The following is a 15,734-nucleotide window of genomic DNA, read 5'->3' as shown; positions in this document are numbered from 1 at the left end:
TAATAATAATAGTGGCATTCGTTTAAGCGCTTACTGTGTGCCAAGCCCTGTTCTAAGCGCTGGGGATAGATACGTGGTAATTGTTATACATGTCGGGCTCCCAGTCTAAAGAGAAGGGAGAACAAGTATCACATTCCCATTTTAGAGTTGAAGAAACGGAGACCCCAGAGAGTAATAATAGTAGTTGTGGTATTTAAATGCTTACTATGTGCCAGGGCACTGTACTAGAGCGCTGGGTAGGATACAAGCAAATTGGGGCCCTCAGTCTTAATCCCCATTTTTACAGATGAAGGAACTGGTCAGGGACTGTGATATTGTTGTGTTGTCCCAATTGCTTAGCACAGTGCCCTGCACGCTGTAAGCGCTCAATAAATACAGTTGATTGACTGTGGTAATTGAGGCCCCGACTCACCCAAGTTCTCACAGCAGATAAATGGCGGAGCTGGGATTAGAACCCAGGCCCTGCTCTATCCACTAGATCACAGTGCTTCTCGTAAGCGAAGTGACTTCCCCAAGGTAGGCAGGCACATGGCAGAGCCGGGATTAGAATCCAGATCCTCTGAGGCCCAGGCTCTTTCCAGGACGCCAAGGTAAGGTGGCCAGGCACAGATTTCCACTCCTGACATCCTCGTCCTTGTGCGCACAAACAGGTTCGTTCTTTCTCACACGCTCTCTGTCTCTCTTCCTGCCTCATCCTCTCTCCATCTTTATCTCTCACGCTCTCTGTCTCTCTCACACCCTCTTGTCTCTCCTCCTCTCCGGTTCTCCCTTCACCGCCTGAAACGCGGTCCTTGGGTTGGGCTGGGCTGGATGGTGGGCAGAGGGGCATTTGTTCTGCCGCTGCCCGGGAGCAGAGGATACCACCGATGAAGCAGCAGCCCGGTTCTTTCCCAAACATTGTATTTCCAACGCAGAGGACGCCGCGGGGGCCGCCCACCGGCTTTTCCGGCCTCCCCAGGCCTCCCCCCCGGGACCCCCCGTTTCAACATAAAAAAAAAAACAAGTTAAAAAAAGAAAGACGAACACTCGCTGTGCACACGCTGTCCACGGGCCTGGTTCCCTCGGCCCACGTGTCAGGGCTCTCTCTCTCTCGTGGCCCCCGTCTCCTGGGGGGCTGAAGGGCCCCTTCCATAGGAGGGAACGGCCAATCGGACCTGGGCCTGGAAAGCTGTCCCCTGGACCCAGGTGTCCGAGGGCAGAAGGGGGCCGAAGGGCCGAGATCGAGTCCTGTCCGGCCCCGAAGTCCGCACGGCTTGATGCGCCCGGGGGGGATCCACGTGGCCGGCCGGGGCTCTGCCCACTCCCCTGGTAGTCTGGCTGCCTCGGACGGGTGCCCCCCGGCCAGATGGGCTATCCTGGGAAGGGGCGAACTAGGGTGCCCCTTGGGCCACAGGCCTGGACCCAGGTGTTCATGGCCCCAGCTCTTCCCGGCCCAGACGTTGCAGTCCCGGGGAGGGTCTCCCCACGGCCCGCCGTCCTCAGTCGAGGGCTGGAGTCCGAGGAAGGCAGGGGGGGCTGATGGCCCGCTTTCCGGCCCCTCCTCTCCCCGCCCCAGGGGTGCCGCTGTCATACTGCCAGGTCCTTGGGGTGGCTCACAGACTCGGCCAGGCCTAGGTACTCGGGGTTCTCGGCCGTTGGCGTCGCCGCAAAGCCATTTGGGGGTGCCCCGGGCTCGGGGGGCCCCTGGTCCCAGTAGTAGAGGTTGTCGAAGGCCCGGGAGGGGGAGCGGGCCGGGGGGCCCAGGTACTCGGGGTTTCTCCCACGGCCCACCGCGAAGGGGCCTCCGCCGAAACGCGTCTTTTGACCAGCCCGTTCCTCCCGGGGGCCGGGCCCTTGGGCCGCTCCAGGGTGGAGGTCGCCGGCCGTCAGCGGGCCCGGGACGCCGGGGGGCATTCCAGGGGCGAGGGGGGTGGGGGCCGGGGGTCCAGCTGGTTCACGTACTCTGAAACGAGAAGGGGTTGGTGTGCCAGCTTCAGGGGCTGCCACCTGAGCCGTCCCTCCTATCCTACTACCCCTCCCGGGAGGACCAAGGGCACAAGCCAACCCCTCCCCGGCTCCAGAACGTGGGAACCCGAGAGTCCCGATCCCCACGAGGCGGCCCTCGAAGGGGATGCGAGGCCGCCCACCGCTCCCCGGGACTCCCCGCCTCCCTCCCCCCCGGGACCGGGGGCCGCACCTGGCAGGGGGTCCCCCGGCGTGAGGGGCACTGTAGCCGTCGGCCTCGGGGGCAGGGAGGCTGGTGGGATCCTCGCTGTAGCGCTGCAGGAGGCTGTTTTCCCGGGTGGGGGGACCCTGCTGCCCCTTGGCCCCCCCCCGTCACGGCCTCCACGTCGAAGACCCTCGGAGCCGGCGCCCTGCGACCAGTCCGACGGGGACCCGCGGGGGGGCTCCTCCGGCCCCTCTCCGTCTCCACCGTCAGCTCCCCACCGCTCTGTGGGGCACGGAACAGGCGTCGCCGGGGGCAGGGAACGGTGGCGGGGGGTGGACAGTTGGGGAGATGACACCTGCGGAGGGGCCGGGCGGGCCGGGGTGGGGGATGGGCAGCGTGGGATAGTATGCCTGGGATGGGGCCCTGGGGTCTGATTGCCAGGGCAGGGCCGGGTTGCCCGGATGCTGACAGCGGGGCCGAGAACGGACAGGCAGAGGGGCTTTGCCCCGAGCACACGGGCGATTGGCAGCTGTTCCCCCCAGGTGGAGGGGGACATGGTGAGTCGGGGGAGGGCCCCCGCAAGAGGGCTGGAAGACTGAGGCCGTCCGTAGGGGAGGGAATGGGTGGAGGACTGGAAGCAGGGGACCTGAAATGGACGTTGGGTGAGGGGGGGGGTGTGCTGTACTGACCGTGATGGACGAGGGGCGACGGCGGCCAGAGGTGGGGGGCCGGGGGCCCGGGACTGAAGAAGCCCTGGTGGGGGACCAGGTACTCCTCCGCGTCCCACCAGGTCCTGCATCTCGTCTTCGTCCAGCAACGAGCCGTAGAAGGTGCTGTCCATGGGGGCTGGCTGGGCCCTGACAGCTCCTCGTTCTGGCGGGGGAGACGGGGACTCTTGCTGCGACGCACATTGCTGGACACCGGGCCCGCGGCCCGGCCCGGGAACAGGAAGGGTGGAAAGACGGGGAATCCGCCAATTGATCCATAAACGGTATTGAACAATAACAACAATAATAAAAATGGTACTTATTAAGCGCTTACTCCGTGCCGAGCACTTTTCTGAGCTCTGGGGCAGATACGAGGGAATCGGGTCGGACTCAACCTGTCCCACGTTGGGCTTACACTCTTAATCCCCATTTTTAACAGATGAGGTAGCAGAGAAGCAGCGTGGCTCAGTGGAAAAGAGCCTGGGCTTTGGAGTCAGAGGTCATGGGTTCAAATCCCGCTCCGCCAATTGTCAGCTGTGTGACTGTGGGCAAGTCACTTCTCTGTGCCTCAGTTACCTCACCTATAAAGTGGGGATTAAGATTGTGAGCCCCCCATGAGGCAATCTGATCACCTTGTAACCTCCCCAGCGCTTAGAGCAGTGCTTTGCACACAGTAAGCGCTTAATAAACGCCATCATTATTAGGAGGCCCAGAGAAGGGAAATGACTTGCCCAAGGTCACACAGCTGAGAAGTGGTGAAGCTGGGATTAGAACCCATGACCTTCTGAGTTCCAGGGCTGACTGCTTACTGCGTGCAGAGCACTGGACTAAGGTCTGTGTCTCGGTGGGGGTGACTTCCGAAGGTCGGAGGGAGGGACAGGCAGTGGCGGGGCGGCGGAGGGACCCCGTGTACCTGGATGACGACGAAACGCTGGGGATCACGAGCCATGCGGGAGAACTCGGCCACCAGTTCCCGGAATCGTGGGCGGCACTCTGAGTCGATCATCCAGCCTGCAGGGTGCAGGGACAACGGCAACAGGACAATGCCCATGAGGACATCTCGTCTATCTCACCGCCGACCTCTCGCCCACATCCTGCCTCTTCATTTCCGACAGACAATTCCTCTCCCCTCCTTCAAAGCCTTATTGAAGGCCCATCTTCTCCAATCAATCAATCAATCAATCGTATTTATTAAGCGCTTACTGTGTGCAGAGCACTGTACTTAGCGCTTGGGAAGTACAAGGCGGCAACACATAGAGACAGTCCCTACCCAACAGTGGGAGACAGAGAACAAAACCAAACGTACTAACAAAATAAAATAAATAGAATAGATATGGACAAGTAAGATAATAAATAAAGAAATAAAGAGGCCTTCCCTGACCAATCCATACTTCCCTCTTCTCCCACCCCCTCTGCGTCGCCTTAACTTGCTTCCTTTATTCAGAATGTGAGCCCACTGTTGGGTAGGGACTGTCTCTATATGTTGCCAATTTGTACTTCCCAAGCACTTAGTACAGTGCTCTGCACATAGTAAGCGCTCAATAAATACGATTGATGATGATGATCCCCCCGACTCCCAGCCCCACAACACTTATGTACCTGTCTGTAATTTTATTTATTTTCGTTAATGTCCGTCTCCCCCTCTAGACCGTAAGCTCGCTGTGGGCAGGGAATGTGTTTGTTATATTGCACGGTCCCAAGCGTTTAGTACAGTGCTCTGCACACAGTAAGCGCTCAATAAATACGACTGACTGACTGACCAGCGAGCAAGTCTCCCTACTTGCCCTCCTTTCATTCACTCATATTTACTGATGCTTACTGTGTGCAGAGCACTGTACTAAGCGCTTGGGAGAGTACAGTACAACAATAAGCTGACACATTCTCTGCCCACAATAATAATAATAATGGCATTTATTAAGCACTTACTATATGCTTACTAAGCGCTTCCTCCCTTCAAGGCCCTACCGAGTGCTCACCTCCTCCAGGAGGCCTTCCCACACTGAGCCCCTTCCTTCCTCTCCCCCTCTTCCCCCTCTCCATCCCCCCCATCTTACCTCCTTCCCTTCCTCACAGCACCTGTATATATGTATATATGTTTGAACATATTTATTACTCTATTTTACTTGTACATATCTATTCTATTTATTTTATTTTGTTAGTATGTTTGATTTTGTTCTCTGTCTCCCCCTTTTAGACTGTGAGCCCACTGTTGGGTAGGGACTGTCTCTACACGTTGCCAATTTGTACTTCCCAAGCGCTTAGTACAGTGCTCTGCACATAGTAAGCGCTCAATAAATACGATTGATGATGAAATACGATTGATGATGATACATATCCTATTTATTTTATTTTGTTAGGATGTTGGGTTTTGTTCTCTGTCTCCCCCTTTTAGACTGTGAGCCCACTGTTGGGTAGGGACCGTCTCTATATGTTGCCAACTTGGACTTCCCAAGCGCTTAGTCCAGTGCTCTGCACACAGTAAGCGCTCAATAAATACGATTGATTGATTGATTGATTGAGTTTACGGTCTAGAAATGAGCTCCTTCCTCCCTTCCAGTGGCCGATCCCTGCCTGAGGGGAGTCCCAAAATCCAGGGAGGGTGGACTGACCAGAGGGGAAGATGAGCCTGCTGCCACTCACACAAAGTAGGGAGTCTTGACCCCACTGCTGTAGCCCTGGCTTGCTCTGCCCAGCCTGAAACGGAGGGGTGGGGGAGGGGGCTATTACAGGTCCGGGGTCCAACACGCTTGATCTTGGCTGGTTTTGCGATCCCCTGACCCCCAGCCTCACCCCCCAGTCCCCTCCTCTCTGCCTTCCTCCAGCTTGGGTCGCCACTGCTCCTGCTCTAATAACAATAATGTTGGTATTTTATAAGCGCTTACTATGTGCCAAGCACTGCTCTAAGCGCTGGGGGAGGTTACAAGGTGATCAGGCTGTCCCACGGGGGGGCTCACACGGTTTTAATCCCCATTTTACAGATGCGGTAACTGAGGCACAGAGAAGTTAAGTGACTTGCTCTAGACTGTAAGCTTGTTGTGGGCAGGGAATGTGTCCGTTTATTGTTATATTGTACTCTCCCAAGGGCTTAATGCAGTGCTCCGCACACAATAAGCGTGCAATCATCATCATCAATCGTATTTGCTGAGCGCTTACTGTGTGCAGAGCACTGCACTAAGCGCTTGGGAAGTACAAGTTGGCAACGTATAGAGACAGTCCCTACCCAATAGTGGGCTCACAGTCTAAAAGAGGGAGACAGAGAACAAAACCAAACATACTAACAAAATAAAATAGATATGTACAAGTAAAATAAATAGAGTAATAAATATGTACAAACATATATATATATATACAGATGCTGTGGGGAAGGGAAGGAGGTAAGATGGGGGGGATGGAGAGGGGGACGAGGGGGAGAGGAAGGAAGGGGCTCAATAAATACAACTGTTGTGCAATAAATACAACTGATTGACTGACTGAGCAGCATTTTCCCTACACCCCTCTCTCAGCCTCTGCTAAGACTCTTTCCACAGGGAGGATCTGTCCTGCCCAGACTTTTCTTACTGCCCACCCCCATCCCCTCCACTGGGCACCTAGCCCAGTTGAGGCGGCAAACCGGGTCTGCCCGCCACGGCCCAGGCCGGCCCTCCAACGTACACTTGACCATGATCATGTAGACGTCGATGGTGCAGATGGGGGGCTGGGGCAGGCGCTCTCCCTTCTCCAGCAGGTCGGGGATCTCTCGGGCCGGGATCCCGTCGTACGGCTTCGCCCCAAACGTCATCAGCTCCCATACCGTCACGCCTGGGAGGGAGATCCACGTTTTTAGAGGGTCTCTCCGGGCCTACCTGCTCCCACGCTCTGCTTCATCCTCCCGGAAGGCGGGGGGCGAGTCTCCGTACCGTAGCTCCAGACGTCGCTCTGATGGGTGAAGCGCCGGCGGAGAATGGACTCCAGGGCCATCCACTTGATGGGAACCTGGGGTGGGGCAGGACCACAGGGTGAGCCGCTGGGCAGTGTGGAGGGGTTTGGGGAGTGGGCATTGGTCCTAGGCTGAACCATTGGGCCTGGGTACGAGAGGTCCAGGGAGACCACAGTCTGAACCACTGGGCAGGGGGAAGGGGGACGTGGGCTGAGCCACTGGGGGTTTGAGGGGCGGCGACCATGGGTGCCCACTGGTCAACACAGAACATCCTGCTCTGTGATCTCTGGGAGCCCTGGAAGGGCTGGGGTGGACAGAGGATCCCCAAAACTCCTTTCCTCCTTCTCACAACCTCACGATGATGACGATGATGGTATTTGTTAAGCGCTTACTATGCGCCAAGCACTGTTCTAAGCCCTGGGGTAGATACAGGTAATCAGGTTGTCGCACGTGGGGCTCACAGTCTTAATCCCCATTTTACAGATGAGGTCACTGAGGCACAGAGAAGTGACTTGCCCAAAGTCACAGAGCGGACAAGTGGGAGCTGGGATTAGAATCCATGACCCCTGATTCCCAAGCCACTGAGCCACGCTGCTTCTGATGATAGTATTTGTTAAGCGTTTATTAGGTGCCAAGCACTGTTCTAAGCGCTGGGGGAGATGCAAGGTAATCAGGTTGGCTCACGTGGGGCTTACAGTCTTAATCCCCATTTTACAGATGAGGGAACTGAGGCACAGAGAAGTTAAGTGACTTGCCCAAAGTCACATAGCAGACAAGTGGCAGAGCTGGGATCAGAACTGAAGAACCTCTGACTCCCAAGCCTGGGCTCTTTCCACTGAGCCACGGTCCTTCCTTCTCCTTGATATCCCAGAAAATCCTCCTCCACGCTCCAGCCTCTAGGGTAGGGACTGTCTCTATATGTTGCCAATTTGTACTTCCCAAGCGCTTAGTACAGTGCTCTGCACATTGTAAGCGCTCAATAAATACGATTGATGATGATGATGATGATGATGATGACCACCTCAGCCGCTCTAGCTGTGAACATCTGTGCCCCTTAGGTTCTGGCAGAGCGTCACAAGACTCTGCATAAATCCGTGAGATTGAGTCAAACCGGCAGCCCCTGAGGTTGGGGACCATGTCTCTGACTTTCTAGACTATAAACTCATTATGGGCAGGTAATGTGTCTGGTTATTGTTGTACTGTACTCTCCCAAGTGTTTAGTACAGTGCTCTGCATGCAGTAAGCACTCAGTAAATATGATTGAATGAATGACTGAATGACCTTGTCCCAGCATCCAGCAGAGATAGAGTGTGTGTGTGTACTTTCCCCCCTAATGAGATTGGCAGCCCCTGAAGGGCAGGGACTGTGTCTCTTCCATCCCTCTCTGTCCCTCCCTCAGCGCCCTGCACTGGTTGTGGGGACCCCACCTCAATTGCGATGCTCATTAGGCGCTTTTACTATGTGTCAAGCACTGAAGTAAGCACTGGGTTACATCCAAGATAATCAGATCCCACATAGGGCTCACAGTCCTAAGTAGGAGGGAGAGCAGGTACTGAATCCCCCTTTTGCAGATGAAGGAACTGAGGCCCAGAGAAGTGAAGCGACTTGCCCAAGTTCACCCAGCAGAGCTGGGATTAGAACCCAGGGCCTCTGAGTCCCAGGCCCGGGCTCTGTCCACTGGGCCTCGCTGCTTCTCACCTTGCCCCCATCCGCGTGGTACTCCGTCTCATCGATGTCCAGCAACCGGGCCAAGCCAAAGTCAGTGATCTTGACGTGGTTGGGGCTCTTGACCAGGACATTGCGGGCGGCCAGATCCCGGTGGACTAGTCGCACCTCCTCCAGGTAGCTCATCCCCTGTAGGAACGGGGGGGGCGGGGGTCTCTCAGCAGGCCTCCCCCTACCCTGGAAGGTCCAGAGGAGGAGGAGGGGGTATAATAACCGGGGTAGGGCAAGGCTCAAGGGATCTCAGGAGTCAAGAGGTCATCTGGTTCAGCCCCTGCCTCTGAACAGGTCCCCTTATAATAACAATAATTTGGGTATTTGTTAAGCGATCCTCCTACTAATAATAACGATGGCATTTGTTAAGCGCTTACTACGTGCCAAGCACCGTTCTAATCGCTGGGGAGCATACAAGGTGATCAGGTTGTCCCACGCGGAGCTCACAGTCTTAATCCCCATTTTGCAGATGAGGTATCTGAGGCACAGAGAAGTGACTTGCCCAAAGTCACACAGCTGACAGGTGGCAAAGCTGGGATTTGAACCCATGACCTCGGACTCCTAAGCCCGGGCTCTTTCCCTTGAGCCACGCTGCTTCTCTACAACCCAACCACCACGCTTTTCACAAGTTCCCTCATTCATCTGAGAAGTAGTGTGGCTCACTGGAACAAGCACGGGCTTTAGAGTCAGAGGTCATGGGTTCAAATCCCAGCTCCATCAATTGCCAGGTGTGTGACTTTGGGCAAGTCACTTAACTTCTCTGGGCCTCAGTTACCTCATCTGTAAAATGGGGATTAAGACTGAGCCCCACGTGGGACAACCTGATCACCTTGTAACCTCCCCAGCGCTTAGTAAGTAGCACATAGTAAGTGCTTAATAAATGCCGTCATTATTATCTGGGGCACCCAGTGGCCATTCCTTCTCACTGTCTAACCCAAATCCCACTCACTGCAGGAATGGCCTATTCAAGGTGTCAGCTTGTAGCCACTCTTGGGCGGAAAGGGACCTGCTTTGAGGAAGCGTTTATGGAGTGAAGGGGCGGTACAATCAATCAATCAATCAATCAATCGTATTTATTGAGCGCTTACTGTGTGCAGAGCACTGTACTAAGCGCTTGGGAAGTACAAGCTGGCAACATATAGAGACGGTCCCTACCCAACAGTGGGCTCACAGTCTAAAAGATACAGATTCTCTCCTTCCCTTTCCCCGGAGGAGCCTCTGAACTGAGAAGAAATCCAACCCCATATTTTCTCTACAGGGACACAGCCCTCCAACCCGGCCCAATTGCCTTCCAGAAGCTCTACCCCTAGGCTTATAATAATAATAATAATAATAATAATAATAATAATAATAATAGTAGTATTTGTTCTTTTCTTTATAATATTTGTTAAACGCTTACAATGGGTCAAGCACTGTTCTATGCAACGGGATAGATACAAGCTAATCAGGTTGGACAAAGTCCCTGTCCCGCACGGGGCTCAGTCTTAATCCCCATTTTTACAGATGTGGTAACTGAGGCACAGAGAAATTAAGTGACTTAGCAGACAAATGGAAGATCCAGGATTCGAATCCGCATCCTTCGGACTCCCGTCCCCCTGCCTTAACTCCTGTCCCGCTTGGGATTGTCGGTGTCTACGTGGTGGGTCACTGTCTCTACGTTCATTCACTCATTCAATTGTATTTATCGAGCACTTACTGTGTGCAAAGCACAGTACTAAGCACTTAATAATAATAATAATGGTGGTCTTTGTTAAGCGCTTACTATGTGCAAAGCACTGTTCTAAGCGCTGGGGGGATACAAGGTGATCAGGCTGTCCCACGTGGGGCTCACAATCTTAATCCTCATTTTACAGATGAGGGAACTGAGGCCCAGAGAAGTGAAGTGACCTGCCCAAAGTCACACAGCTGACAATTGGCGGAGCCGGGACTTGAACCCATGGCCTCTGACTCCAAAGCCCGTGCTCTTTCCACTGAGCCACGCTGCCTCTCTTATTGCTTAGACCAGTGCTTGGCACATAGTAAAATGCTTAAATAGCAATTATTACCATATTTCACTGTGATATTAGTATGACTTAAAAATCATAAAAGGCAATAACATCACCTTAATGGAATTTAAACTGCTACATCATTTTAATTATTACAATTATCAAAAGCAACTTAATGACGTTTTAAGCAGAAACAACGTTGACCATCCCCATCACCTCCAATCAACTCCGAAAACAGCTACTACAATTTAACACACCTCCTATTTGGGCTATGACGGAAAAAACTCCAACTTCCTTCTCAATGAATCTTAAAACTTACGTTTGTCCTACAAGCAGAAACAACTTTTACCATCCCCATCACCTCCAATCAACTCAAAAAGAGCTACTACAATTTAACACACCTCCTATTTGGGCTATGACGGAAAAAACTCCAACTTCCTTCTCAATGAATCTTAAAACTTACGTTTGTCCTACAAGCAGAAACAACTTTTACCATCCCCATCACCTCCAATCAACTCAAAAAGAGCTACTACGATTTAACACACCTCCCATTTGGGCTATGACTGAAAAAACTTCAGCTTTCTTCTCAATGAATCTTAAAACTTATGTTTGTTCTACAAGCAGAAGCAACGTTTACCATCCCCATCACCTCCAATCAACTCCAAAAAGAGCTACTACGATTTAACACACCTCCCATTTGGGCTATGACTGAAAAAACTCCAACTTCCTTCTCAATGAATCTTAAAACTTACGTTTGTCCTACAAGCAGAAACAACTTTTACCATCCCCATCACCTCCAATCAACTCAAAAAGAGCTACTACGATTTAACACACCTCCCATTTGGGCTATGACGGAAAAAACTTCAACTTTATCAATGAATCTTAAAAGCTATGTTTATCCTACAAGCAGAAGCAACGTTTACCATCCCCATCACCTCCAGTCAACTCCAAAAAGAGCTACTACGATTTCACACACCTCCCATTTGGGCTATGACTGAAAAAACTTCAACTTTATCAATGAATCTTAAAACTTATGTTTGTCCTACAAGCAGAAGCAACGTTTACCATCCCCATCACCTCCAATCAACTCCAAAAAGAGCTACTACGATTTAACACACCTCCCATTTGGGCTATGACTGAGAAAACTTCAACTTTCTTCTCAATGACTCTTAAAACTTATGTTTGTCCTACAAGCAGAAACAACATTTACCAACCCCATCACCTCCAATCAACTCCAAAAAGAGCTACTACGATTTCACACACCTCCCATTTGGGCTATGACGGAAAAAACTTCAACTTTATCAATGAATCTTAAAACTTATGTTTGTCCTACAAGCAGAAGCAACGTTTACCATCCCCATCACCTCCAATCAACTCCAAAAAGAGCTACTACGATTTAACACACCTCCCATTTGGGCTATGACGGAAAAAACTTCAACTTTATCAATGAATCTTAAAACTTATGTTTGTCCTACAAGCAGAAGCAACGTTTACCATTCCCATCACCTCCAATCAACTCCAAAAAGAGCTACTGCAATTTAACACACCTCCCATTTGGGCTATGACTGAAAAAACTTCAACTTTATCAATGAATCTTAAAACGTGTTTGTCCTACAAGCAGAAGCAACGTTTAGCATCCCCATCACCTCCACTCAACTCCAAAAAGAGCTACTGCGATTTAACACACCTCCCATTTGGGCTATGACTGAAAAAAGTTCAACTTTATCAATAAATCTTAAAACTTATGTTTGTCCTACAAGCAGAAGCAACGTTTAGCATCCCCATCACCTCCAATCAACTCCAAAAAGAGCTACTACGATTTAACACACCTCCCATTTGGGCTATGATTGAAAAACTTCAACTTTCTTCTCAATGAATCTTAAAACTTATGTTTGTCCTACTTCCCCTCCCAGCCTGGTGGCTCATGAGGTGCTCAGGCGTCCGGAGGTTGGCAAGGCCCGTGGGGGCGGTTGGGGTGTCGGGCAGGGGGCATTCACCTTGGCGATCTGCACACACCAGTTGAGCAGGTCCTGGGAACCCAGGCGCTCCTTGTTCTCTCTCACGTAGTCCAGGAGGCAACCGTAGGGCATGAGCTGGGTCACCAGCTGCACCGTGGACGTCAGGCAGATGCCCAGGAGTCGGGAGACATAGGGGCTGCCCACCCCGGCCATCACGTACGCTTCCTGTGAGGGCCACCCGGAGGGTGTGGCAGGGGTCCGGCGTTAGGGAGCAAGGGGAAGGGCAGGAGAGAGACCACCCTCCATGGGCACCGAACCTCGGCCTCAGAATGTTTCCCCATGCCTTCCCCGCTCAAAGCCAGGATGGGCCACCGTGGCAGGGCTCCCACTCCCAATAATGACAGGTAATCAACAACGGCCACTAATAATCCAAACGTCCCTTTGTCGCCGGGCGGGTGGGGCGTCCTTACGTCCAGGATCTCCTTGTTGGCCTTGGGAGATGTGTTTTCCCGTAACACCTTAATAGCCACCGGGATCTTCACATTTTCCCCGTCTGGGATCCAGATGCCCTGGAAGAGTTGTGGGGGTCAAGGGGAGGGAAGAAGCTTTAGGAGAACATCAGGGAGGGAGGAGAGTCCCTGACCTCTGACCCACTCCCAGGCCCCACCCCCAACCCCTGGGGGTGTTTTTTATTTATTGGCTTGTTTTGTTTTTTACGGTATTAAGCGCTTACTATGTGCCAGGCATTGTACTAAGCACTGGGGTAGACACAAGTGAATCGGGTCAGACACAGTCCCTGTCTTACATAGGGCTCCCAGTTTTTACCCCTGTTTTCCAGATAGGTAAATGAGGCACAGAGAAGCAAAGCAACTTGCCCAAGTAACACAGCAGTCAAGCGGTGGAGCAGGGATTAGAACCCAGGTCCTTCTGGCTCCCAGGATGGTGCTCTAGCCACTAGGCAACACGGCTTCTCAACCCCCATATCCTGCTCCCGGATTCTGCCCCGCAGGGCCCTGGCCGCCCACCTCCTCCACCCCTCCCACCCCCTCACCTTGTAGACCGTCCCAAAGGCACCTGAGCCCAGGACCTTCACTTTCTTGAGCTCCGTCTCTTTCAGAATGCGCATCTGGGCCTGGTTGGGCAGCGCCCCGCTGGGCGTCAGTGGCTCCACTAGCTGCCGGGAGGGACGGCCCAAGGTTAGATCCCGGGGCCGCAGCCCACTCCCCAGTTCTGCAACTCCCCCAACGGCCCCCCAGCTGGCCACACTCCTACCCCACAGCCCTTCCAGACCTGGAGGTGGCCACCTTCCAACCCGCCCCCCTCGGCCATGGCTCTGGAGCTGGCCTTCCTCCATCCCCACAGCCCCACCCAGGCCCAGAACTGACCACCTCTGACCCCCACCCCAGCCTCCCCAGTTCCAGAACTGGCCACCCTCTCACCCCCAGAGTCCCATTCGCTTCCAGAATTAGCCACCCTCAGACCCCCAAACCTTCACCCAGCCCCAAATCTGGCCACCCTCTGACCTCCTCAGTCCCTCCAGCCCAGAGCTGCCCACCCTCTCACCCGCACATCTCCCCCAACCCCAGAACTGGCCACCTCTGAGGGACCCAGCCTTCCCAGGTCCAGAGCTGGCCGACCTCTGACCCCCCACAGCCCCACCCAGCCCAAGAGCGACCTGCCCTCTGACCCCTGACCCCTCAGTCTTCCCAGCCCAGAGCGGGCCACTTTCTGACATCCCTGGTCCCCTGAGCCCAGAGCTGGCCACCCTCTGAGCGCCCGCCCCCAGCCTCGGTGGCCCCGGAGCGGGCCGCGCTCTGGCCCGGCCGGTCCCCGCCGTCCGGCCCACCTCGGTCTCCTGCAGCAGCCGCCGCATGGTGTGTTTCCGCTCCTGCTGCCTCCGCCGCTTGATCCAAATGCCCGTGGCCAGAATGAGGACCACCGCGAGCAGCACGCCCACCGCCCCCGCGATGATGGACGGCACTGGGCTGGCGGCGCAAGAGTCGGGTCAGGAGAGCAGCCCCAAGGGGCACAGATGGGGGAAAGGGGCAAGGGGCAGGCAGTGCCAGGGTGGATGGGAGCCCGGGGCAACCCCTCCCCAAACACCAGGCCCAACTCCACCCTGCCCTGGAGGAAACCTGGGCTTCTGCTCCGCCGGGCATCCGTGGGCATCCAGCACGGCGCAGCTGAGGAGGAGATGAGCCGAGGTGAGGTGTCAGCCCCACAACCCCACTCCCGACCCCGGACACCACATCCCGTCCCCTCCCGCCTGCGCGGAGGGGGAGCGTGCCGCCCTCACTCACGAGTGGGTGCAGTTGGTGGGGCAGATCTGGCAGACGCCGTCCTCGTCTGGGAACTTCCAGACGGGCACCAAGGAGAATTCGGGTTTCAGGCCGCTGGGGCAGGTCTCCACGCAGAAAGGCGGATCCTTATAGTGGGCACAAGCCACGCACTCATCCGCGTCCTGTGGGCGTAGGGAGGGTCGGGCGGCTGGCATAAGCAGGGATGGGGCGGCCGGGGGTGGGTGGCTGGAGCACGGGCAGGCTGGGCCAAGACTTGGGGGAGAGACAGGTGCAGGGACTCCCCTCCCCCAGCTCAACACGGCTTCCATCCCACCCGCCGCCTTCTGTGCCCGCGCGTGTCTCACCGATCCGAAGCAGGTCTCTGTGCCGTTCTGTGGCTGGCATTCGTGGTGGCACTGCAGGCAGCGCCTCTCCCTCACATACTCTCGAGGGGAGCTGTTTGGGAGAGAGGGCTAAGTCAGAACCCAGGACACCTCAGCCCCTACCCCCGACTCCCAGGGGCCCGGCTCAGTGGGCACCTCCGTTCCTTGAGTTGGCACCTTCCCCACCCCCCAACTCCCACAGGGAGGGGCCGCAACCGCGGTGGACGCGGCACCCCCACATCCCGCACCGAGGGGCCATACCCATGGTGGACACGGCATTCCTCCACACACTCCTGACCCCTGAGGAACTGGCTGCAGCTGACACACTGGGAAGGGCCAGGGCCCCAGCACTTGCCCTGGGCACACAGCTGGTTGCAAGACTGCGCTTCGCTCACTGTAGGGGAGACGGGGGGCAAGCAGGCACCGTGAGGCCCTCCATCTCAGGGCAACCTCCAGACCTGACTCACACCCTGGGGGGCAGAGTGCTAAACGGCAAACAGGACCCTCCCCTGGCACCCGGACTTCCGATCCTGACAGAATCAGCGGGCACACCCCGCAAGGCCAGAAGGCTGCAGGCCACAGTGGGCGTGTGCCAGCACCGGGGCACGGATTAGGGGAATTCAGCTGGCATTCACGGGCCA

General features: G+C 54.8%; 1 protein-coding gene across 1 annotated transcript in view; it reads right to left on the bottom strand.

Moving 5' to 3' along the window:
• Positions 1-1,516: 1,516 nt before the first annotated feature.
• The window catches only part of ERBB2 (erb-b2 receptor tyrosine kinase 2), a 38,623-nt gene continuing 24,405 nt past the window's right edge, over positions 1,517-15,734 (bottom strand). The window contains 21 exon segments of the mRNA XM_038753677.1: positions 1,517-1,800; positions 1,803-1,942; positions 2,172-2,306; positions 2,309-2,405; positions 2,408-2,431; positions 2,839-2,874; positions 2,876-2,932; positions 2,934-2,996; positions 2,999-3,022; positions 3,770-3,867; positions 6,508-6,654; positions 6,753-6,828; positions 8,471-8,626; positions 12,471-12,656; positions 12,902-13,000; positions 13,483-13,605; positions 14,278-14,416; positions 14,567-14,614; positions 14,732-14,892; positions 15,076-15,166; positions 15,355-15,487. Of these exon segments, the coding sequence (XP_038609605.1) occupies positions 1,567-1,800; positions 1,803-1,942; positions 2,172-2,306; positions 2,309-2,405; positions 2,408-2,431; positions 2,839-2,874; positions 2,876-2,932; positions 2,934-2,996; positions 2,999-3,022; positions 3,770-3,867; positions 6,508-6,654; positions 6,753-6,828; positions 8,471-8,626; positions 12,471-12,656; positions 12,902-13,000; positions 13,483-13,605; positions 14,278-14,416; positions 14,567-14,614; positions 14,732-14,892; positions 15,076-15,166; positions 15,355-15,487 (2,267 nt within the window). The 3' untranslated portion in view covers positions 1,517-1,566.

The sequence above is a fragment of the Tachyglossus aculeatus genome, chromosome 11 (genome assembly GCF_015852505.1).
Source record: "Tachyglossus aculeatus isolate mTacAcu1 chromosome 11, mTacAcu1.pri, whole genome shotgun sequence".
Taxonomy (NCBI): domain Eukaryota; kingdom Metazoa; phylum Chordata; class Mammalia; order Monotremata; family Tachyglossidae; genus Tachyglossus; species Tachyglossus aculeatus.
This window is presented reverse-complemented; position numbering and strand designations above follow the sequence as displayed.